This window comes from Ammodytes marinus (genome assembly GCF_949987685.1).
Source record: "Ammodytes marinus genome assembly, chromosome: 16".
In the NCBI taxonomy this organism is placed as follows: domain Eukaryota; kingdom Metazoa; phylum Chordata; class Actinopteri; order Uranoscopiformes; family Ammodytidae; genus Ammodytes; species Ammodytes marinus.
Genome location: NC_137220.1, coordinates 7206602 through 7231496, shown reverse-complemented (window position 1 = coordinate 7231496; position 24895 = coordinate 7206602). Strand labels below are relative to the sequence as shown.

General features: G+C 39.5%; 3 protein-coding genes across 4 annotated transcripts; 1 reads left to right on the top strand and 2 right to left on the bottom strand.

Moving 5' to 3' along the window:
- Positions 1–705: 705 nt before the first annotated feature.
- On the bottom strand, positions 706–6193 carry bcl2l12 (BCL2 like 12). Its single transcript, XM_080043698.1, has 8 exons — positions 6099–6193; positions 4909–5089; positions 4330–4513; positions 3630–3849; positions 3410–3514; positions 3013–3089; positions 2493–2747; positions 706–2162 (listed from the first exon to the last, which is right to left on the bottom strand). Exons 2-8 carry the CDS (start codon positions 5085–5087, stop codon positions 2121–2123), a joined length of 1062 nt encoding a protein of 353 aa, XP_079899824.1. The 5' UTR covers positions 5088–5089; positions 6099–6193; the 3' UTR covers positions 706–2120.
- A 7500-nt stretch (positions 6194–13693) lies between these two features.
- On the top strand, positions 13694–19321 carry nosip (nitric oxide synthase interacting protein). Of its 2 annotated transcripts, none has more exons than XM_080043789.1 (10): positions 13694–13814; positions 13978–14072; positions 14545–14650; positions 15074–15155; positions 15511–15646; positions 15957–16096; positions 16982–17098; positions 17572–17642; positions 17956–18064; positions 18240–19320. In XM_080043789.1, the coding sequence occupies exons 2-10, from the start codon at positions 14003–14005 to the stop codon at positions 18309–18311; spliced, it is 903 nt and encodes a 300-aa protein (XP_079899915.1). In that variant the 5' UTR covers positions 13694–13814; positions 13978–14002; the 3' UTR covers positions 18312–19320. The 2 variants fall into 2 exon arrangements, with proteins under 2 accessions (XP_079899915.1, XP_079899916.1); XM_080043790.1 differs by having other exon boundaries at positions 13710–13814; positions 13899–14072; positions 18240–19321.
- Positions 19322–19504: 183 nt separating this feature from the next.
- rcn3 (reticulocalbin 3, EF-hand calcium binding domain) lies at positions 19505–24784 on the bottom strand. The gene is made up of 8 exons (XM_080043788.1): positions 24729–24784; positions 23152–23372; positions 22846–23039; positions 22288–22460; positions 21903–21963; positions 21656–21747; positions 21399–21506; positions 19505–20837 (listed from the first exon to the last, which is right to left on the bottom strand). The coding sequence occupies exons 2-8, from the start codon at positions 23361–23363 to the stop codon at positions 20730–20732; spliced, it is 948 nt and encodes a 315-aa protein (XP_079899914.1). The 5' UTR covers positions 23364–23372; positions 24729–24784; the 3' UTR covers positions 19505–20729.
- Between the last annotated feature and the right edge of the window lie 111 nt (positions 24785–24895).

Sequence of the window (24895 nt, the reverse complement as noted above, 5' to 3'; positions counted from 1 at the left end):
TGATTGACAGCGGATCTCTGTTAAGTGAATTACAACAATAATCATCTCCTAGCAACAAATATGAAGGAAATAAAACAGAGTTTAACCCATTGTCCCGGCTTAAATGACTTCTGTCTATTTTAGTTTACAGTCATTGTTTCAGACACGCTGTATAATATTTTTTCTTTTTGTGCTACTTTATACTTCTAATCCACTGGACCTTTACTTGTACCAGAGTATTTTTACAGTTTGATATTGATATACCATTGCATATTTGAGCAACACAAGCTAAATACACTTGATACTTAAAAACTTTTTAATCAGATACTTTTGTACTTTTCCTTAAGTGGTATTGTAATTGGTATATTTTATAGTAAGGTATTTCTACTCTTTACACCTGTTAGTATGTCAAAATAACGACGGATCTCAACAAATGAGTTAGTTCCTTTGCCATCTATTGTCTATGGTAGACCTTGACCATACTCTTTTTCAATTAAAATGGAAAATGCGCCCCTCTCGCTTTTTCCTCACCTCCAAACTAAAGGACTGGAAATCATTCCTTCACCACAAATGTCTGCTTTCGGTATTAAGACACCATAATCAGGCTGGTTTATTTTTAGGATAGAAAACAGTCACATCAGACAAAGGAATTTTTTTTTAATATGTTTATAGAAAAACATTTACAAAACTTCAAAAATCACAGTTGATCTTATAAAAATCATCCACATTCATTTCAATACTTTACATCAACTCATTGTCCTTATATCCTGTGTGTACAGTATGCCAGTCTTTGGCTTTGTAACTTAGTGCACTTCATTGAGCCAAGGTAATTTAACCTTTGGAAACATAGCAAGAACAGACTATCCCTTTGTAATAAATAACTTGTAAATACACAGTAGATACCAACACCCAAGTCAAGAGTATATTCAATACAGCTTAATACCATGTAAATATGGCCTTACGACAAACCATGTTAAGGATTTCAGGAGTGGTTTGTTGTTTTCCCAATCCAGAAATGCTTTACAGAGGTTTGAATTTAAATACTACCTGATTTATCATTGAAGGGATAATCCGTCAAACAGAAATCTCGCCCACCAATGGCTTTGAGACACCTGATACAGAGTTTATAAGTGAAGCACAACCTATTCGAGGGCTAACACATTTAAAATATAGACTTCTTCAGATTGGACATTTCTTTATCAAGTTGATTTGACCTTAACGATGGCTTCCCCATGTCTGTTCAAGGTGCACTGTGCTGTTTCAGGGGCCTGCAGTAAGTCCACAAGACAAATTTACTCTACATGTAATTCTTGGTAATGTATTATAGGCCTACTATCATTATGTATCAAAACATAAAATATTTCGAGGCATCTGGTACCAAACGTAAAACTAGAATATGTTTTTAAACACAACGGTGGGCCCTGCAACTGTAAACAGTGAAACAGTAACTTTTTAGGAAGCTTTCTAACTTCAGATAGTGTTCCAGGGATCCAATTTTCCAGTGAGGAAAGTTTGTTTAGTCAGTTATGAGAATATAGCTTAGAAAATGTTCACTTCTCTGACACACCCAAAGGTACATAGTGCACCTTTTAATCTCCTTTCTGTACCAGTCCCATTAATAAAAAAAAATCATGTTACATTCCACCATCAACACTTTGGATAGAGGTGGTCCTTTTGTTTTTTCTGTGTACCAAAAATCTATTTGACAGTGACAGAATGTTTGATTAAGAGGGTTTGTGTTTTAGTGGCACAACAACCACACATTAGATAACAGATTGCACCTTTAACAAAACAAACAACACTAATAAAAGTAAACCTGGTAGTGTGTGTACGTGGGAAGCTGCCAAGGGATCAGGTTCTTGTCATTGCACTAGTAGTAACTCCAGCTGGCGGTTTTGAACCTCCATGAGTAGAATGGGTCGATAGCAGCAGCCGGTGAGTCCATGATGTGTGTGTGTGTGTGAGATAGGAAGAACATCTACAGTACGTGCTCAAAGAGGCTTCTGGAATTCTAGTCCCAGTCCAGATGTGGTAAAGCTTGTCCATATGTAGGAAAGGCAGAGTAAAGTCCATCTGTCCCTTTCCACTGTCAGGGGTTCGTCGGAATAAAAAAAAAAAAAACATCCAGGAGCTTTGACAACTCAGTCAAACTCTGCATTATCCTCCAAATCCACTACATTCTCCTAAAGACACATTAAAAGGTTGAGGTCAGGAAAAAAACACAGAAACATAAAGCTCTAATCTGCCGATGTCTGCCAGGACAAAAATACGGGACAGTGTAGGAAGTAAAAATGTATATACTGTATAGAATTGTACATTTGGCTCATTATGCCTCAAACCATGTGTAACAAGGTATATTTTCTTCTTATGCATGACAAAAAAAAAGCCCAGACTTGCTATGCAGCCTGCCTTTCCCCACTGCAGGAAAACACTATGATTTCAAAATGATAATGAATGCATTCATCTCAATGAAGTTTGAATCTATATGTGTATTAAGTAATGAAATATCTCACCCATCCTCCTTGGCTTTTGACCCAGGGGGCGAATGTCTCCATGTAGCGCTCTGCGTAGCCCTCCATGCGCTGGGTCCCCGTGGCGGTGACTATCCGGCGTGATACCTCCATGGTGACGGCCACACGCTGCAGTGTGGGGCTAGCTGCGGGAGGCAGCGCTGGAGGCTGACTGCTGCTGAACGTGTCCAGGAGCCGGGCAAACGAAGCGTAGGACAGACGGGCCAAGTTGGTGCGCAGGAAGGCGTCCGACTGGATCTGTGGAAAGGTGTTTGCATTTAGCCATATACTGTAGGTAGTGCCAGGTTGAACATGGATGCAGCTTAAAGTGAGAAACGGCTCAGTCATCGTCGCAGCGGACCCGGGTTTGAATCCGACCTGGGTCGCTCTCTGCATGTCATTCCCTTCTCTGTCTCTCTGCAGTATCGATACAACATTTAAAATGCCAAAAGATAAATCTTTAAAGAATATTTGACAACTGTATAATGGATCTTTACACAGGTTATGATGAACCTGTACCTACCTTAGTGTTCATAGAATCTCCCTCAAAGGATAGCACCTCAACAAGCTGCCGCACCACTGTCTCTTTCTCACTTGCAGCTAAAAGAAAAAAATCAATAGGTTAACAGTCAATAAGTCAATAACAGTGTGTGTGTGTGTGTGTGTGTGTGTGTGTGTATGTGTGTGTGGGCTCATTTTGGCTGATTCTCACTTCGGGACAGGCCTTCAATAGGCTGTTCGAGAGTTCAGATTTAGGTTGTAAGGTTCAGGTATAAAATAGGAATAGGTTAGGGTTAGTGTGAGGTTTGGGGTTAGACATTAAGTTCTGACGGTAAGGGTCTAGGTAGGCAATGCATTATGTCAATGAGTGTCCTCACTTGTACAGGCGTACGAACGTTTGTGTGTCTGTGTTTGATTACCTGGCTTCGGCAGGACTACAGGACGTGGTTTCTTTATGCTGGTGGACCTCTGGGCGATCTTTTCCAGTTTCTCTGCTACGTCATGATAGAACTCAGGAGAATGGTCTATATAAACACGAAAGCAAAACATCATTAGTATGTACCTTCAATCTGTCAATAAAGGAGAACTACAGATAAAACTGGTCCGTGTAGTTTACAGTGCAATGACAGATGAGCTTACTTGGAGAGACGATGGCCGGCGGAGGTTTTACTTCTATACTAATTGGCAATGTTTTAGGCCTCTGCGGAGTAGCTCTATCTTTGTCCCTTTCTTTCTCTCTGTCAGAGCGTATCCTGAATAACTTGGAGAGCTTTCTTTTAATCTTCTTTGGGTTGAGCTTCTTCTGCTTCCCCTCGCCATCTTCCTCCTCTGATGTAGACGAGGGCGAGATGACACCATCCTGTGGGAACATTAGAGTGTTGTGATTCTGAAGTGAGTTTGGTTGAAATAGCTCTATCTCTCTCTTTCTTCTCTCATGTGTAGACTCAGAGTCTGACTGTCACTTTAATACCATACTGATAACATGAAAATAAAGTTCTCTAAGTATACATTTCAAACAATGAGAATATAATTGAAAAGTTTAAAAAAAAATCAGGAATATAAATATAATATAAGATATAAAGTTATAGTTTCACTTTGAAATAAAACTAGCTGGAAAAAAGTTAACTTTTCCATTATATTCTTATTGTTTGAGATGCACCTGTATATTAAATATACTATAAAATACTTATTTTGGACAGATAACATGCATCAAGAAGTACCAATAAAATAGTGATAGAGATAGATGTTCTTACTGTCTTAATGTTGCTGTTTGAATAGCTTAACATGTCTGAGAAACATTTATACAGTATACTATATACATATATGAGTACTTCCTTACTTCTAATTGGTCTCTGACGTTAAAGGGTTTTGGCCTGCTCTCCCGTTCCAATGAGCCTTTAGGATCTTTGTGACGTAGCTGCTTTATGAAGTCCTTGAATCCAGTCTTCTTCTCGTCCCCTGAACCCACTTCATCCGCCTGAGAATCCAACCCATCCTCTGTGTTTTTAGGTTGTGGCTTTGAGCTGTAAAGCAAGAGACCATGGTGAACAGGGCTGCTGCTATGGGGAAGGTATCCAGGGGATCAACACTATTAGTAATAGTGTTGATCCCCTGGATACCACAATTCAGGTGTTTTGGAGGGCCACCTAGCCCTACCCCTACACATGAAGTGGTGATTTGGGAGTTGGTTTTACTTTTGATTTTGACATCAGCATCTAGTCTTGATGGTTCAAATGAAGATGTGTGTATGTGAGTGTGTGTGTGTGTGTGTGTGTGTGTGTGTGTGTGTGTGTGTGTGTGTGTGTGTGTGTGTGTGTGTGTGTGTGTGTGTGTGTGCGTGTGTTCGCTTGGAGAAAAGCAACAAAACCCCCACCCCAAACAGAATACAACAGCATTAGAAAAGAGAGCTGTATATTACCTGTACTTGTGTTTGTCTGCATAGGCCCCTCCCACGGTGCCAGGCCTCTCGGTGGGGGGGATGGAGAGGGTCCGGTTAAGGAAAGCCTTGAGGACCAGATGAGTCTCAGCCTTGATCTCCAGCAGAGAGATGGAAGAGACGGAGGAGACAGAGGAGAGGCGCTCTGCCGTCCCTGACATCACTAACAGGGGAAAAATCACTTTATTTAGCCAGACATATTAAAGGTGGAGTCAGCTATTCTGGAGAATGCGTGTGGTCATAATCACTTTTTGTCAGAAAAAGTAAACAGTGACTAAAGCTGTTATGTCTACACTATGTGGGTTAGTATTAACGAGTAATAACAATAGGCACAGCACAGGTCACACTCATGTTGGGTAATGACAGTGAACAAACTAGCTGCAGGCTATAAGAAGCATAGACACCAGAATAAACTAAAAGTGGCATGGGAGGAAATGGGCAGACATTAGAGTGGGTGTTGTGAGGAACAGTGGAGGAAGTAGCCTACAAACAAACAGGATCAAGTAATGACTGTATTAAAAACAAAAGGTCATCTGGAAGGCAAACTTCACATGATTAGAAGGAAGCATACATCCTATAGCCTATTGGTAAACACAGACAGGTAGAAGAAACTTGAAAGGAACTTGTGCTAACAACTGTGGGATTCCAAAGCAGGCAAGTAGGCTATTAGGCTATTTGGTTAGCTTCCTGCACAGAAACGGACAGTAAAATCAGACAAACTACTAGACACTATCAGAGTTAACATGCAGAGGACAGCAGCAGTGACATAACAGGAGGAAGAAGAGATAAGTATTTTTACACGAACAGAGGAATCCACACCGGCCGGCCAGACTGGGTGGAGGAAAACCACAGTCGACTCCAAGACTTTATACAAGAGTGGAACCCGTCTGTTTTCAAATTAATTTTTAGAGACCACCACCTGTTGTAGGCAGTCAAACGCTCATACATAGACGTTAATTTAATTTAATTTTTTAAATGGGCTACAAACACATTACAATTAAATAAAGACTTCCATTGGACTAGGAATGTTTAACGAATGAGCGAACGTGTGACACAACTTTTCAACCTTCTCAGCGTGAACTAATATTGAAAACTAAAACATTTCAGTAACTTTTATGGTGTGTAAATGAAGGTCAGATGTACGTAAAGTCCATTGAAACGTATTTTCGTACCTCTATTTCATGAGTTTCGGCGAGATATCCTCTTTCTCCTCTCGTCTCCCGTTCGTGTGCGCCGCTACTATGCACAACGTGGTAACTGCTTGGGGGCGGAGCCAGACAGCAGCTTCCCTCGCGCGGCTGTTTTGCCACAGATGTCCCCTCGAAGTTTATTGTCCATATACAGGGCTACTATGCGCATTGATTGTGAATGTCAATAAATTATTTGCTATCCTGTATTCAGTGACACTATTAAGCATTCTAATTTCTTCACAAAACCAGCATGCTCTCTTCAAAATTATGTGTATCCATTTTTCTTTAGGCCTATATGAAGGCAACTAAAAATGGAAAAGATAGCCTATCACGATCTACAAATCAAATCAGTGAATTCCTGAAAACAGGTTCCGAAGGCTCAATGACGTTTACCCTTCTGGGCAGGAACGTCAGTGTATTTATCTAGTATCTAGGCTACTAATACTCTGGCATTCAACAATGTAGGCTAAATACCTGAAGGTCTGACGTGTTTGTAGCACATCCTTCTATTCTCCACTAGATGTCTCCCTCTGAGTAGATTAGTTGTCTTTTATGTTGACCTTATCAACTGAAGAAGGGCTGTCATGCATTCACTGAATTCAGGTGAATAAGGTAAAACATGTAACGAATTTGTAACTAATACCATTATGAAACTTTGCCAGTTGATTACTGACCTAGGCCTAAGAACAATGATATTTTTGTATCATCAACTAATTAGCCTATGTGTAGATGTGCATCTCTTAAAAAATAAAGATGTTGGATAAAGCCAGAGTCAAAATCTTAATGTATTTCCAAAAACATATTAGTGTCCAAAGATTACAGATTTTCTTAAAAAAAAATCTGATTAAGAATACAGGTCTAAAAACAAAAGCATTTTCAGAGTTTTTTTTATGAAGAAACATGTATCATACATCATTCAGTGATCAACATTTGAGCAAATCCTAATAACCTTCAGAAAAGCGCTAAGAATGATTATAGAAAGTTTAGTTGATGTGAGTGCTTTAGAAGTTCAGATTTTTGGTTCAAAGTATTGAAAATAACTAATGTTGAGATAATGGCCAGGTTGTATAGGAGAAATACAAAGACGCAGACAGACAAGGTTAAGTTGAACTGTGCAAAGTAAGTGTTAACTTACAGTCACGACTGGCATTGTGACCCTGTGAAACCAGGTGCATTTTCAGTCAAGAGCTATAAGAAACTGGTCATATACAGACAACTACTGTTCGATATTTTGAGAAATATCAGTCATCCTTTCGAGGCTGCGATTAAAAAAGATTTTCCCATTCAGATTCTTGTTTGTTTGTTTGTTTGTAACCTTTATTTAACCTCGAAAGATCAATTGAGGGGTGACCCTCTTTTACAATGACGTCGAGTACAGATACACAATATACAATGAGAATACATAACAAGTTTACACACACACACACACACACACACACACACACACAGACAACAACAATTTAAAACATTCAGATCAATTGAATGAAATAAATAATAGCCTAATTAAAACAGTTACAAGTGTGGAGGGGTTGATTCAAAATAATACTTTTAAATTGGTTAACAGATATGAGTGTATTTATTTTAATTGTATGTTGTAGGCTGTTCCAGGAGTCAGGGGCACTATAGCTAAAAGCGGTTTTACCAAGCTCAGACCGGGCATAGGGGACATATAACATGATCATGTCAGTTGAGCGGGTTTGATAAAGCCCATCTGAAATAAGCAGCATTTCTGTCAGATAGAGTGGTAGCTTTCCAGTCAGAGCTTTATATATAAAAATATGCCAATGTGCATCACGTCTCTCCTTAAGGGAGGACCACCCAACCTTTTCATATAAAACACAATGGTGTGTAACATGAATGATGAATTTCTATAGCCTATTGTTTTATTGTTCTATTCATTGGTTTGAGAAAAATGTGATGTCACATGCTGAGCATGCACCAATCAGAGTAAAGAAACATTTGAATGGGAATCTCTCATAACAGTGGTCACACTGGTCACCATTGAACAAAAATGAACGCAGTCATAAAAAAGCAGGTTATAGCTTTTTATTTTGTCATGTCAGTCAGGAGAAATGTACACTCCAAATGTTATTTTTTGCACATTTCTTTCAGTTATTTTAATTTTTTTAATGAAGATTGAAACATTGTGGGTTGTTAGAGAGATTTCTCTGAGCACCACACTGTCCTTTGGAATCAACTTTTTCCAAATGTAATTCTAACGTGTGTTGATTTTTCCACTTGTCGCAGCAAGAATACAACGATATACAAAAGTTTTTCTTTTACTCTTTATTTTCACAATGTTCACAAGACATACACAGACATAAGACAATAGTCAACTAATAGATAAGTCATACAATAATTCATCTTAATAAAAAATAAGAACATCTAATGATTAAAAAATATATATATAATGGTAAAATATATAAATATATACAGTTTATACAATATTTAAACAAATAGGCATTTTATACAGGGACAGACATCTCCAGCAGAGCAGGGTCAATGTCAGGGAAATTGTTTGTTTATTGTACAGTTATAACAGCTCATTTACAACATCCCTTTGCACTTCCTCAGACATCCAAGTATCTCTTAAAGCAGTTCCACCTTCGAGTAAAAATTAAAATTTTCCCCTGTAGACTTGCTGTCATCTTCTCCATTGTTTAGACCTGTTTAAGTCTTTGTGTGCATTGAGTTATTGGAATATACAACAATTCTAAGAGCATTACAGAAGTTATCACAAAGACATGTTTCCAAACAAGCTTTTTAATGTTACTAGAAAAATAGACTTGAAAAGAGGTCAAGCACAGATAGCAGCAGCAGTTCTTAGCACAGCCCCCCCCAAACCTGTCCAGCGTCACAGTGCTATGAAGACACTGGTACAAGGATTGGGAGTGACCAGACCAAGACATGGCAGCGACCACCAATGGAAGAACACTATATTGGGTCATTGGGTCTATCGCTACAAATATATATATATATATATAGCTATATATTTAAACATAAAACAAATTTATCCAAACTAGTCAAATGTTTAGTTCCTGAGAAAGGCAGTATAGTCAAAACATGCTTGCAACAAGTTACCTTCAGGATATTTAAACCCTCTGCTGTTCCTTCACAGTTCAATGAGTTTCTTGAAGTTGCTGGAAAATAAAATGCCTCTTTAAAAATATGTTAAAAATTTACATTAGATTTTAAGATGAAAATGATCTTGTAGCTAAGCAGAAATAATCATATTGAGGATTTGCCACTATAGGAAGAGCTTTTGTGTCATAGTAAGCAAGCCTCGTAATCCTCATTTTCAATTCAAGCACATTGAATTTATAGTCCCTGCTATAGCTCACTGAAATGTTGCCTGTTAGGCGATTGTGTCCTTATATATTAAGCGTCGTCATGAGATATTTTGACAAGAAATTAGAACAATATAATTGGTGAGATTTAGAATTTTTTTGCAGTGTACAGTAGAGTTAATTTAGTTGTGTGTTTGTGTGTGCAATGCATGCTTACCTCCTGCAAACACAAAGCCATTTCCTCCCTATAGGCAGTGAAGCATGTGTGTGCTTTCTCTCCAGCTCTTCATTCTTCTAACCGGAGCTCTCTCTCTCTCTCTCTCTCTCTCTCTCAGTCTTCTGCCCCGAATCATGTGCCCTTCTGCCCAATCCCATCTTCCGGGCCTCCCTTTTCTATCCACTCTGTCTCACCCCCCCATAAAGAATCAGTGTTAATCTGCAGCCAATCAGGGGCCAAGCGGCAGGGTGAGGCACTTCCTGTGTGACAGGAAACTAAACAACAAACACCCAGAAGCCACAGAACCAATGGGGAGGGGGGGTCGATGAGATGTGGAGATATAAAGAGATGCAGATGTTAGCCATGTTTGCTGGCTCTAAAAATGCAGCTCTGGGGTCAGGGAAAGGTCAATGCAAAAAAGTGTATTGCGCAAGCCCTTAACCCAAGATCTACATAATTCTCATAATCTTCAAATTGAACCGATCTGTCATTTTTACGTTTTTAGCTTGGATGAGTGACAACTGATTAAGGCGAGACACTGCAGGTGAACATGGTCAAATGTTTAACTTATAGGTATCATCATGAAACTTTGCCGGTTGACTACCCACATTGATTTTTTTTTATTGCATTAGATTTTTTGACAGAAATATTTGAATAAAAATACAAATTTGGCAATATCTGTCTAATTATGTGTATTATCTCTTTAAAAAGACGAAGAAATATAGATGTAAGAGAAAGCCTGAGTTCAAATCTTCATTTCATTCTTACAACATATTAGTGTGAAATGTTTTTACTGAACAGATTTTGTATACAGCCTTTTATTCATTTCATAAATGAAAAGACACTATCTACAGTTCTTAAAAATCATTTCTCATCATGAGGAAAATGTCTCATAGATCAGACAATTAACAAGAACCTTTAATAAAAAAAGAATCGGCTAAGAATGATTATGGAAAATGTAGTTGATGTAAGTTGAGATTTTTGGGTTAGTCAAATAAACACGTAAATATACATTTTGGACCTTTGATATATACTAGTATGAAAGAATACATGGTAGAAGCAATATAGACAGAAATCTCAAAATTGGCAAGTGCTTGACCCTCAATGCTTCAATTCAATGAACATTCATGAACTTCATTTGTGCAGAGCATCAGTACGTACAGTTGACAATGCTCACTGCCTACCTCCAGTTGTAAGCTGATTTGTGTAAAAGTGTCTGCTAAATGTAATGTGAAAATATGTGTAAGGAAGATTTTAAATCATTTAATGTTGAAGACAGAAGAATGTTTGTCAGGCGTCAGGATGGGAGCGCTGTGCCGCTGAGGGGCAGGGTTGTGATGGAGTGATAGTGATGGTTTCAGATAAAGAGCAGTTCTCCTGATAAGGGGCTGGGCGCTGCTCTCCATGGGGGATACAGCTGTTTATCAAGGAGGGTCTACAGTCCCACACAGCATCCTCCACCACATCATTAACCCCACACCGAGATGATTAACTGTGTCACCGTGGCAACCCCAACAATATCTGACCTAATATGGTCAGGTCTGGACCAAGGCATGCTATGAACTAACTAAGAGATGATAACTTTTTAGAGTCAACAGGGTGTTTACAATTGTGCAGTGTTTATCATCCGTGTGCTCCTCCCTGCTCACGCACATCAAGGATTCATTTGTTTAATGTAACCAAGTACAATTACTCAAGTACTGCACTTACTCTAATACAAGTTTGAGGCACTTGTACTCTACTTGAATACTTTATTTTCGTGCTACTTTATTTACTGTATTCCACTACAATTCAGTTGGAAATATTCTATTTTTTTACTCCACTACATTCATCTGATAACTTAACCCATTGATGACTATGGCAATCTAGGATGCATGTCCTTAATGCCTGAGGGTTTTCTGAAAAAATAGTACGAATTGTCAAGTCTACCAAAACCTTAATATCTAAGCCTGTGTAGCACATAGAAACATGAAATAAAATACATTTAAAAGTTAAGGTTCACAGGTTTTATTTAAACATGCTCCCTTAGCGATTACACACCAACACATTTTTCTAAAAATCGTCAAAATTAGATGGGGGAGAAAAAAAGTAACAATGCTGCACGATGCAGCATCAGGCAGGAGAGGCAATGTGGCATCGCGCAGCAGCCGTCATCAATGGGTTAAGTAACTTGACTCTAGCACACAAAACACATGAAGAGCTTATAGAATGTTGTATATTACCCCATGTAAGCCTACAAGCACACATGAAACATTGGTCAATTTATCGATTATCTCTTGACTAAAAATTTATTTTCTATTGACTGCTTTGACAATAGTAATTTTTAATGCAAATATGCCTAAATGTCATGGTTCAAGCTTCTCAAATTTAAGAATCTGCTGCTTTTCCTTATAATCATTATAATGTTTACCAAACAAACTATCAATTAATGAATAAAAGAATACATACTTAAATCAACAATGAAAATCCAATGTATTTGCCGTCCCATACAGAATGAGCGCCACCTCATCCAGCTACACACCTGCTTTAACTCAATACATTAATGCATGAGTAAAAATGATCTCATATAGACTTGTACTAAAGTCACGTTTACTTAAAAAACTTTATAAGTACATTTTCCTGATTACCTTTGTTTGCAATGCAGGACTGTTCCTTGAACTAGATTATTTTTACAGATTGATAATTGTACTTTTGCATGTTTGAGCATATAGTACAATCCATACCAGCTAAATACCCTTGATACTTAGATGCTTTTAAAATCAGATACTTTTGTACTTTTACTCAAGTGGTATTGTAGTAGGTGACCTGTAACTTGAAACAAAGTCAGTCTTCTAGTAAGGTCCCTCTACGCTTACTCAAGTCTGGTTTTCCGTTACTCGTTACACCTCTTATTGTATACTGTAAGTAAAAAAAAAACAGTTTAGCTATGAATGCTCCTCATACGGCAGTATTGGGAAGTGACACTCTGCTGTAGTTTATTTTTTCTGTAGGCCGGCAACATGTCACTCTATGCATGTATTATAGCAGGAGCTTCATTTGCGTTGGGTGTGTATGGGATCTGCTCACAGGAAATCCACAGTCACATAGGCAGGAAATGCTGCTGTTCACACACACAAGTTCACAAGACATGCGAGGGAAACACAGGCACTGCTCTGCACATCACTGTCAGTCATGAAACATATATGCATACATACATACAGTAGGCCTACACACTTACATATATCTACAAGTTAGAAGTGTTAACCTATCCACCGGCAGTGTCTCACCTCAATGAAACACCTGTTTGAATTGAAAAAAATAAAAAATAAAATAAATAAAGAATAGAATAGCATTTTGATGGTCTCCTTAAAGGAATGATTCATTGCTTTCTTGTGGACCTTAGACAAGATGTTCAAATCTTTATTCAATATATAGCAACACAAATCATTCAGATACACTCATTGTTGCTCACTATAGTTCACACTTCTTTTGAATACCACTGCACTGAAATATACAAAACATGGCTTTAAACATGACTGTCCACAGATTATAGTGGTCAAAACCTCAGAATCAACTCCTTTCATTGCGATTGAAATTAAAATTTGAATAGGCCTACCAAATTCCCACTTTGTGTTTCAATTCGTCTGACACGGCAAGGGAAATCTGGATGTAGCATACTCCTAGCCTACTTTGTAGGCCATTAAAAAGTATAACCTTGGAAGATAAAAAAGTACGGACAGGAAGAGCAATCACAGCAGCGATCCAAATCTATTTCAATGTACCTATTATCATTAGCACTTCATTCATGTCTAAAGATAGTTTTGAAAAAAAAAACCCTGAACTAACTTTTAATACGGAAATCAATACAAATGTAACGTATATTCTTTAAAAGGTAAGAATGATTTAGAATGGTGCAATGTATGGACTGTAACATAGTATTTTAACGGAACAAGGCTACACATGTGTCTCACTGTAGTAGCAATCTATATGTGAAGAAAGTTAGATGGTGGTGGCAGAAAAAAATCTCCAGCAGGGAAATAACTCCAGGAGGTGGCAATAGTGCAACATTATAGATGCAAGATTCCGTAAAACACCAACGAATAAGAAGAAGCGGAAGTAGGAGAAGTTGTGTTGATGGTTTGTTGTCTGTTGTTGTAAAGCTCTTTATACAGTCAACAACACATTGTTTCCTCTGATACCTTCTCAGCAGCACAGGTAGTTGTTTCACCATTGAGATTTAACTACAGCACGTTATCTCTAATTCTTACGTCACCCTTTACTTTCTGTGTGTATGTTTAGCAGCTAATGTTAGCTCCTTAGCATCAGCGCTCGCACCAACACACCAACGCCACTGTTAGTCCTCTCTCAACATTTGCAGATAAAGGGAATAAAGGAGATAAACAATGACTCGCCACGGGAAGAACTGCACGGCCGGAGCTGTCTACACGTACCACGAGAAGCGCAAAGACACAGGTGAGGAGGGTTCAGAGTTCGAGTTATAGTAGCCTACCACTTTAAAGGCCAGGCCACTTTTGTCACTCACAGATCCACACACAGCACTGACTTTTAAATGAATTATTTATCACAGATAACATTCAATCAATACAATTCATTCCACTACTTATAAAGTTATTCCGACATGTCACGTGGCGTTATGGTTTTAATGATGCTGTGTTTATGTGTCCAGCTGTCTCTTGAGAGACCATTGTGTGGTAGAATAAATATATTAATTTAGCAAATGTTTGCCAGCATTCCTCATTCGCCTTATTTGCACAACAGTGTTGCGTTTCAGAAATATTTAAAAGTTCCTCGTAGAACCATCAACAAGTGATAAAAGCCATGCTATATAATATGTGGTATCAGTGTTTGTATTTGTCCCAAATATCGAAATGCCATAATTTTTGGACAAAAAAATGTGAAATGTCTGTCCTCTTCTCCTATTCAGCGGCATCTGGTTATGGCACACAGAGACTTCGCCTGGGCAAAGACGCCATCAAAGACTTTGACTGCTGCTGTCTGTCCCTGCAGACCTGTCAGGATCCTGTTATGACGTATGTCTCTCTCTCTTTCTCTCACACTCACACAAAATGGACTATTTTAAAGGTGGACTTAGTGATTCTGGAGAACGCTTGTTGTCAAAATACATTTTCTTTTGTCAAAATCATTGAATATCACATCACGATCCGCTACCTGCCCGTACTGTGTGTGCACTGAAAGAAAATACAGTGTTAATTCACAGCCTAGGCTCTGTAAACTAGTATGTTGCTAGCTACGGTAGGGCCCGTTTACAGAGCCTAGGCTGTGTTTTTTTCATCGCACACACATCACGTATAGGTAGCAAATCATGATGTGATATTCATGGATTTTGACAAAAATGGATTTTGACAGCAAGCGTTATCCAGAATCCCTGACTCCACTTTGCACATGTGGGCACACAAGAAAGCTTTGTATATCTGTTCTGTTGTTGTCTTCAGTCCAGATGGATACTTGTATGAAAAACAGGCCATTCTGGAATACATTCTGCACGTGAAGACAGACATCGCCAAGCAAATGAAGGTAAGCACTGCACTTCTAACATCAGCAGCTGTATGCTCCGTCCAATACTGGCTGCTCATACTGGAACGTAAGGTTGGTGTAGGACTGTAGGTGGAGGAAAGTAACGTAGATTGTAGTTAGCAGTAACTGCGCCAGGTTTACAGTGTTGGCATTAGTGGGATATCAGCACTGCAACTTTATTGTAATTTTCAATTTAACAATCGATGTGTGTATTTTGATAATAGAAAAAAAGTTTGTTTTTGTTCCATGGATAAATTCTCTTCAATTTTTCCTCCTCCTTTGATGAATCTAGATCCATTTAAATGAACTTGTGTCTTATTTCATGACATGTCTGCGCTGTGTGTTTTTTCTTCAGGCGTATGAGAAGCAGAAACAGAAGCAGAAGAGCAGCAGCCAGCTGGAGTCCAAGTCAGAGGAGAGGGAGCGAGTGGAGAGCTTCAAGACCAGAGAGAACAGCATCGTGTCCAAACCCATCAATCCATTCACAACTGGTGAGAGCCACACCGTCTCTGTGTACCAAATCACATACTCTTCCCCTCTCTTTCCACTCTTTCCCCTGAAATGTTTGAATACATATGCAAATTTGGCAATATCTAACCATTTATGTGTACATTTGCATCTCCTTACAAATCTAAAATATAGATGTTGGATAAAGACACATACAAACATTTATTCTATCTTTAAAACATATTTGTGTCAAGTTTATTATATAACAGATTTTGGATACAGCCTTTTTATCATTGTATATTCCATGTAAAGACAGTAGAAATGATATCTACAAGTGTTTTTGATCCTCTTCAGGTCTCACCAAAGGGCCAGAGAAGAGCAGTACAGAGGAACCGTCCACCTCTGCTCCAGCCTCCACCTCCAGCCAGAGTCTGCCCAGCTTCTGGATCCCCTCGCTCACACCGGAGGCCAAGCCCACGCAGATCAAGAAACCAGTGAGGAGCCTCATTCATTGTTCTGTGCTACTTGTTTCTCACCAAATTACACTGTCTGCAAAGCTTTATGAAAAGGCTAGGGGAAGAAAAACTGAGCACATGTTGGTGACTCTCAGACAGTCACCTCTTTACATGGATGACTGAGAAGGGGAGGCGTGTGCTGCAGAAGTTAAACAAGTTGATACATTCAGCATTATGTCTCTAAAAAAAAAAAGTAATGTAAAACTGACCTCCGTGAGCGAGTCTGAAAATGACTTTTTTCTCCTTGCCTTCTTCCTCAAACCCAAAACCTTAATGCTCCCCCCAAAAGCCACTTTTATAAATGTTTATTCATGTAACTTACTGTAGGTAATAGCTTTTAGAAAGGTAAAAGGTTCGGCGTGTGTGTGAGTGTGTGTGTGAGTGTGTGAGAGACCAGACAATACAGCAAGAAAAGTGTCCTTGAAATTCACCAGTGCTCTTCCACTGCAGCATCACACTTTATATTCCTTTGATATTAAACCTGGAGCATTGTGCATGGCTTTAGCGGTGAGTCATGTTGAAGTGTTGCCATCTTATCTGTTGGCTTTGAACGCTGAGCTCCTGTTTATTTAGTGTATCTCTCTGTTTTGACTGTTGACAGTGTTTGAAAGGCAGCGTGACACTGGACTGTCTGAGGTCATGTAATGTGAATGTATTGTGTGTTCTAACCGCTGTCCTCTTGTCCGTGTGTGTGTGTGTGTGTGTGTGTGTGTGTGTGTGTGTGTGTGTGTGTGTGTGTGTGTGTGTGTGTGTGTGTGTGTGTGTGTGTGTGTGTGTGTGTGTGTGTGTGTGTGTGTGTGTGTGTGTGTGTGTGTGTGTGTGTGTGTGTGTGTGTGTGTGTGTGTGTGTGTGTGTGTGTGTCAGAGTAAGACAGTGCTGTGTCCCATGTCAGGACGTCCCATAAAGATGAATGAGTTGATTACAGTGCGCTTCACCCCACTGGACCCCAGCCTGACTCGCACGTCCCTGCTCACACGCCAGGTCTGTTCAACGGCAAAAAATACTTTTTCTTTTTAGTCAAGTGAACTCTCATCTCATAATGCACCCATAGCCTGATAGCTGAGACCATATTTGTTTGAATAAATATTTAGCATTTAGCAGGCTTTGTACAGAGTCTGGAAAAGTTTGGAAAATGCTTGTTTTAAAATTGTGTTTTCAAGGTTTAAAATCTGAAAACATTACTGAAAAAATCTCCACATTGTATGATAGAATACTGTATCACTTACACAAAACTGATTCCCCCCCAATACCCTCATGCTGACCTTTTATATACTATCTATGATGCTGACGTAGTATTATTGACAGTTTGAATGAAATAAATTCTTCTGAATTGGAGTTCATGTTTTAGAGGGGCTTCATCAGACCCCTTCTCCATGTGTGGGGGTCTGGTCTGGTTTGGTTGTGTCCTGTGTTTGGTAGCTAGCACATGGACTAACCAAGTCTTCTCTCTTCAGGACCGGTATGTGTGTGCAGTAACCAGAGACGCCCTGGGCAACAGTGTTCCCTGTGCTGTCCTGAGGCCCTCGTGAGTAGCTCCACATCCATCTCCACACTGTCTGTCTCTTGTTAGCTGTTTATCTGTTAAGCCCCTATCTCACTGGGCTGCAACTGTTAGCGACAAATTGAAAAACAATTTTGGTCCAAAATTGACGGGAAGTTTGTGCAACATTCGCAATCATGCCAAATCAGTACCAATTCGGTGTGATTCCACGTGCAACTTTATGCTAATTTGCATACTTTCTTGCAATTTTCTTTCTCTTGCTAGCCCGGTGAGATAGGGCCATTTTAAATGTTAGCTTAGCTGTAAGCACTCTGAAAACCCTCTGTCCTGTGTGCAGGGGCGCCGTGGTGACCATGGAATGTGTGGAGAAGTTGATCAAGAAGGACATGCTGGACCCGTTGACCGGAGACAAACTCACGGACAGAGACATCATACCAATGCAGAGGGTATGTAGCGCTCTTCAAACGGTTTCAATCAATTCCAAATTGGAGTTAATGCTTTCACACATCCACACATTTATACAGCACATTTTCCCCAGAGCACTTTACAAGTTACCCCTCATTGTTGTTAATGTGATCATGACATTGTATTAAAGTGTTGGTCTGCTGTGTGCTCTGACAGGGTGGAACTGGCTTTGCTGCGTCCGGTGTGGACCTCAGTGCCAAAGAGGCTCGTCCAGTGATGATGGTGTAAGGAGGGCACGGCGCTGTCAATAATACTTCTATTTTTTTCACTGTTTTGTTGTGTAAAAGGCTGGTGTGTGTTTGTAACAGACTCTGTCTACAGCTTCTCCATTTTTTTCTTTCTTAGCAAATATGTTTTGTCAGTGTTTTCTTAAAAGGTTGGTAATGACTGACTTTGTCTATAAACGATTTGATAAAAAATATTCCATCTATTATTTCTGCAGAGCTGATTATTGGATTTCATAGAATTATTGACAATGCAAAGAACATATGAAAAATGTTATTAAATTAGAAACTATAGGATTTATTCTCTTACAGGATTTGCAGCCAGTATTTTATTAAACCTGACCATAGCAAGGTCATTGCTGCATGTCTTGATTCCACTCCTTTGACTGCATTCGGGACGGAAATAAAACATTTTAAATACAAAATGTCTGATGTTAGGGATCTCTTTTCCAAGACACTTTCACGTGGGTTAACATTAAACATTTGGAAAACCAATAGCTGGCTGTTTTATTATATGTACATGTGTCCCTGTTACAATTCGGTATCAGTCAGCAGTGTCAGACAGAGTGTGTTACTTGTGGAAGTTCTTTTCTCAGCCTCTTGGTTCTTAAACGGCTCCTAACTGATTTCTGTTGATAGGACGTCCTATTGTTTTCTCTGAGCTACACACATGTTTGAATATACATAATATAACAGTGTTTCACAGTTCATCATGCTGCTCGTCCTCACTCATGCCTCCAAAGTCAGTGATGGTGCTGGTCTTGATGAAGTCCAAGTTGTCTATCATCTCAGACAGTGTGAGACGACCGTCCTAACACGCACAGTACAAAGAAATACACATTCTATTATTCTACATGTCATTCAAGGGTAACACACTTTTCCCTCACAGAGCAACTCATGAACAGTTACAAAGTGCTGCAATTTTCCAAAATTTTAGTTATAGAAAATGGTATCAATCTTTCTTTATTTCATTTTGAATATGACTGAAACTCTGCTTTTGAATTTTAACTTAAAGAATATTGGCAGCTTTAATATTTTGTCGCACTATGAATGATATGGTTGTATAAAGGACAATTTGTGTCACTTGCTGGTATGAGGCTTCTGTAAAAATATGAAAAGGATCAGCGACTCACTCTCCCTAAAGGAGACATATTGCATGATGGTTGAGGAGGTTTTCTCTGCCGAGCTGTTTTGACTGAACGCTAGTTAAGTGTAAATTTGATCAGGAATCCACTGGAGGTTATGGCTTGAAGGCATTATATTATAATATGATATGATCAGAGCTATCACAAGATATCATTATATAGCAAATTAAAGCAGTGAATGCAAAGTTTCCACATGTGTAAAACAGCTACGTTACTAATCTTCCTAAAGGTCAAATGCTTGGAATGATTCATTTGGACTACTTCTACATGTAACTGTTAATGTTGAATTGACCACTCACCCTACCACTGATACAGCAAGTTCCAACTATATACTAGGCCTATCTATGGTTCCAACATGGATACCTCCCTTATAGTGCAAGAGCTACACTGTTATATGATGCCAATTCACAGAAATATCATCAATACAATACACAGTAATATGACAGAAACTTCATGGACATTTAGTTACAAAATAACTTGGTAGAAAAAACAGGACTTTATTTGATGGTCAGACTCAGTAACACAGTCACCAACTCACCTCTGTCCCCTCCTCCCAATGGTGCATTTCATACACATTTAGACAGCAGTTGTCAAATGCTCACGTAAAAACTCTGTATCCTCAATGCTGGCTTGTAATAGCCTGAAATGTAACAGCGACCCATAATGTAATAATAAAATGCTGAGCCCAAAACATACCCTTTTTGCCCATAGTGTCTATGTACTATTTGAGCCTTGAATTACATTAAAACTGCTGAAAAAATACTTTTATTGATACTACACTCCGCATTGAAGCAATTGTCCCTTAAATCCATAAATTAATGACTCACTATAGTGTAATAAAATTATTAGGGCGGAAAATATTCAGGCTCATATATGGCAGCTTTTTAATTTTTAAAGGACCACTTTCATATCTATGAGGCTCATAGAACAATAGCATTGTTTCACCTTTCAAACATTATCCACTTTTGTTCGCTTGTAATTTTGTATAAAAAAAGATGCACAATTTTTACTTCACAACAGCAACATGCCATCTATGACAACAATAAGCATCAAAACAAATCAATGGATATGTAAACAAAACTCATTCATGTATTCTGTATTCACATACACAGTATGTGTGCGTACTGTGAACGCATGCTGAATTTGAATAGATTGGTGTGTCTGTGTGTGGATGTGCTTCGACTGTACCAAGTCCCAACCCCCCCATTCTTTAACCAGCGGACCTGAACCCTCCACAGTAGTGACCTATCAACCCAGACAGGCTCCTGATTGGCTCATCAAAGCTCATCGTGTCTCTTGGTTAAATCTTCCCCGTAATTGGTGGCCTGGCTGCCCACAAACATGTTCCAGTTGGCCAGGATCTCCTTCTTGGTCAATTTCTCGTCCTGTTGTTTTGATCCAACATTGGTTATTGGTAGATGATTGACAGAGACAGAGAGAAAAAATTAGAGAGAGAGAGAGAGTGAAAGAGAAAGAGAGAGAGAATGAGAGAGAGACAGACAGAGAATAATTAAACCACAATTAACCCAATTATTTCTACCATTTTATCTAATACACTAACACGCTGCACATAGTTGTGCTGTGTAGTGCACAGTATTTGACCTATCTGTACTATACTCTGCAGCATGCCCAGTGCCTATTCAATACGTACTGTATTAGAGCTGGAGAGTGAAGGCTGGTTCTGCTTCTAGAGCTATAGTGCGTAACTATTTCATATAAATTAATGTATGTTACATTCAAGATATTGAAAAAATTCATTGACACAAAGTTGTTTAAGCCTATCAGCTCCAAAAAACTCTTGAGTATGTAGTAGTATACCAAGTAGTATACATTTGACCTCTTAATAAATCAATGTAATTAAATGTATTGACAGTGCTCTGCTATGGGTTTTAGTTATCTGCCAGGAGAGCAGTGTGTTTGAGTGTGTGAGCAGATGCAGGTCTTACCTTGTCTGTGTCCGTCTCATAGATGAGGTGTTTGGCTTCGTTGTCAGCGTGGTCCACCTCTCCTGGTAGAATCCATTGCGTTACCTCATTAGCATCCAGGTAGCCGTCCTGTACAACACACAGACACATGACTGAGGAGGACCCTCTTTGACACATGAGGTCACCACCATCTAATGGCAGCATATGGCTACAGCTCACACACTAACAAACACATGTACGCCACTTAACAGCAAAAACAGTCTGTGAAGCCTTTTTACCTTGTTGGTATCCCTGAACTCGTCAAAGTGTTTCCTCTCTGTCTGCACCCATTCAGGCTCACTCTCCCCTTCATCTGGTGAGAACATGTCCCCTGTGGAGAGCACACACACGAGCGCACACACACACACACACACACACACACGCACGCACGCACACACACACACGCACGCACACACGCACACACGTTGAGGACCTATGGCCTCCAGGTCAGGAGTGGAGCTAGTAGAGACAGTGGGAATTACCTACCAATGTATTCAGCTAAGTTGATCTTTCCATCCCCGTTCTTATCGATGTCCTCCATCGTTTCCTAAATGACAAGAGTATCTGGTTGTTAGGTACAGTGGTGCTACTGTATGCTAACATGCTGATGATTTAGTGTAGAAACATTACTTTACAGTTACTTTTAAAAGATCACCTTTTATGCAAAAACTAACCCTCTGAATCTCGCAGTTAAATTTAAACCAGCAGTTTAGATTAAGGGCCAATCAGAGCAGACTGGGATCTTTGGAAGGCGGGGCTTAAAGAGACAGACTCAATTGCAGCGTTTCAGACAAAGGCTGAAAAGAGGAGATTCAGCAATGGCACTGTGACAAACATAAAGGTGTATTTTAGCTAGCCAGTTAGCTCCCACCTGTATGACCAGTTCCTTCATGTAGTCATATTCCTCTGGGTGGAGGAAGGCCGTGAACTCCTCCCGCGTAGCGATCAGATCTCCATCTTTGTCGGCCTTCTTGAAGCGCCTCTCGTCACGTTTCTGCATGACCTTGTATGTCTCCTTATCCTCCAGGTCGGCAAACTCATCGCCTGAAAAAACAAGCTTTTAGTTATTCAACAATACAGCCACGCAGACAGAGAAGAAATCAGATAGAGGGATCTACACTCACACTCTGCAAACAAATTCAAAATCTTACCACATATGTTGGTAAGATACTTTTTTTTGTTACAGACTTATTATGATACATGACACTTCCTAATACTAGTAAAATATACTTCAAGATGAGTTTTCCCAGATAATGACAAGATCTCTTCTATCTTGAAAGGCTTAAATATTGCATCTTATTTCAGTAAATCTTACCAAGTGAAATGTTAAACTTTATTTCAAGTGAAATACACCTGGTTTTACTTTGCTTTTGTAACTTATTTTTGAAGAGGCAGCCTCCCCCTGACCTTAACAGTAAACGCTCTTTACCCAGGTAGAATCCATAGGTGGTGTTCTTGTACTCCTCCCAGGAGATCTTTCCGTCTTTGTTCTGGTCGTATTCGTCCCAGTGCTTGTTGACGTTCTCCTGGATGTATCTGCTCTGCCTGTGTTTGATCCAGTAGTGCAGCTCAGAGTGGGTCACGTAGCCGTCTTTATTCAGGTCAATGCGCTCAACGATCTTCCTGTGGGGGAGAGATGGGTTGTGGGCTCAGGGTTATAGTCAACATGAAATATAAATATATATGCTTATGTCTGTCATCCTGGTACAATGTGTTGTTAGCATAATAAACCTACGCTAGCTTAGCCTTGCTCTCCTCCGGGCTGAGCTGGTCGAAGGTCTTGGCCTCCTCTTTGCCCAGGAAGGCCTCGTGGTCGTACTGGAAGCCGCCGGCATCGTCATGGGGACGGTCGCTCAGGTCGGCATGGTGATGGACGCGCTTCTCCTGAGCGGGGACGGCTAAGGACACGGCAACCAGGAGACACAGCGTTGCTAGGGACAACAGCATGGTGACGGGCTGCAGGGCACAACACAACTTTATTGATATAAAATATTATATACTATCCAACAGAATCCAGGCCTATAAGCAAACACATGAAACATTAGGCCATAAATCACACAGTTGATAGACAAAATAAATCTTCTATTGACTGTTTTGATAATTGTCAGTTTTAATTCAAATATCATGCCAATACTTTTACTAAGGTAATGTTCTTAATGCAGGACTTTTACTTCTTACATTGAATTGTAATAGGTGACTTGTAACAGAGTCATTTTTCTAGTAGGCGTAGATATCTCTACTCTTACTTACTCAAGTAGGGTTTTCAGCCCTAACACAATATGAGATGAAATACAGCAGAGTAGCATCATGTCCACTGCTGCCTGACATGTGCTGGAATTGATGGAATTAAGTAGGCCTACTACAGCGCCTCCTAAAGGCCAGAGTCAAAACTGATGGAATAAAAGGGCAGAGCTTCTCCTCCCCAACAGTTCACACATGTACCCACATTCATCTGGGCTGAACGCATATCATTCTGCTGCCCATGACAACTACTCAAATCATGCCAGGTTCAGATGACTCAATCTGACTATGTTGAGGTTACAGAAGAGATTACTTTTTTTTTTTACATTTCCTTTTCCCCCAGTAAATTGAACTAAATTTAGTATTTTAATTGAAAAAAAATGGAACCATGTCAGCAGCACACCTCAACTGACAAACTCCCTGCTCTTTGATTATACGTGTAGCCAAAATAACATATAGTTTAATATACAATATAACACCAGCCCTCTGATTGTGACTCTGCCTGTGGTCTACTGGAAGAAAATCTTTAATCCACAAAAGCAGGTCACCAACCCCAAAATGTTCTGTGTGTGTGTGTGTGTGCGCATAGAGTTCCAATCTGAGCTCAAACCTAGCCTAAGACATTTTTTTCTCAACGGCATTCTCAATGAGATCAACCCTGCCTTTAAAATTACATAGGCCTACTTTTTATTTTTTACTACACTACATGCTAGTTTCCATACTGAAAAAGGGAATTTGATTTATTAGATAATCTGGGTATTTTTGGCATACTGCATTTGACATGCATGTAGGCTATTGGGACATCTTAAATACTTTTCTGGTATACTAAATAGTATGAAAGTACTTCCTAAGGGTATTAGAATGCAGTTAAAGTCATAAAATACCACAGTGATGAGAATGAGCAAAGTGTAAACCCTGCAGATTATGATCCCCATCATTATAACAGTCAAACGTTCTCCTACATGTTGCTGTTGCTGCGCTGCATGCATGATATGACCGCTTCAATACACACCGTAAGCCAGTGTTACTTCTAAAACAAGTTTTTAGAGGCAATATAAAAACTTAACTCACCAGTTTGCTCGGCTCCTTAGTTTCTCGCGACACCTCCTTCTGGGGTTTTTGAACAGCAGATCGGTCCGCGTTGGCACTCTGTACCTTTAAATAACAGCGTCACCGGGGCGGGCCTCGTTCTTCGGCTAGCCAATCACCAACGCCCGAAAGGAAATTCTAACCAATAA

What these genes read in the sequence shown, in the direction of transcription:
- bcl2l12 (XM_080043698.1), bottom strand. Translation starts at nt 5,087, where the DNA reads ATGTCAGGGACGGCAGAGCGCCTCTCCTCTGTCTCCTCCGTCTCTTCC. An exon ending in GCAGACAAACACAAGTACAG is followed by an intron (nt 4,514 to 4,908) that starts GTAATATACAGC and finishes CTTGCTTTACAG; the next exon opens with CTCAAAGCCACAACCTAAAA. An exon ending in ACGTCAGAGACCAATTAGAA is followed by an intron (nt 3,850 to 4,329) that starts GTAAGGAAGTAC and finishes ATGTTCCCACAG; the next exon opens with GATGGTGTCATCTCGCCCTC.
- nosip (XM_080043790.1), top strand. Translation starts at nt 14,003, where the DNA reads ATGACTCGCCACGGGAAGAACTGCACGGCCGGAGCTGTCTACACGTAC. An exon ending in CGAGAAGCGCAAAGACACAG is followed by an intron (nt 14,073 to 14,544) that starts GTGAGGAGGGTT and finishes TCTCCTATTCAG; the next exon opens with CGGCATCTGGTTATGGCACA. An exon ending in TGTCAGGATCCTGTTATGAC is followed by an intron (nt 14,651 to 15,073) that starts GTATGTCTCTCT and finishes TGTTGTCTTCAG; the next exon opens with TCCAGATGGATACTTGTATG.
- rcn3 (XM_080043788.1), bottom strand. Translation starts at nt 23,363, where the DNA reads ATGCTGTTGTCCCTAGCAACGCTGTGTCTCCTGGTTGCCGTGTCCTTA. An exon ending in TGAAGGAACTGGTCATACAG is followed by an intron (nt 21,964 to 22,287) that starts GTGGGAGCTAAC and finishes CTTGTCATTTAG; the next exon opens with GAAACGATGGAGGACATCGA. An exon ending in ATGAGACGGACACAGACAAG is followed by an intron (nt 20,838 to 21,398) that starts GTAAGACCTGCA and finishes TCAAAACAACAG; the next exon opens with GACGAGAAATTGACCAAGAA.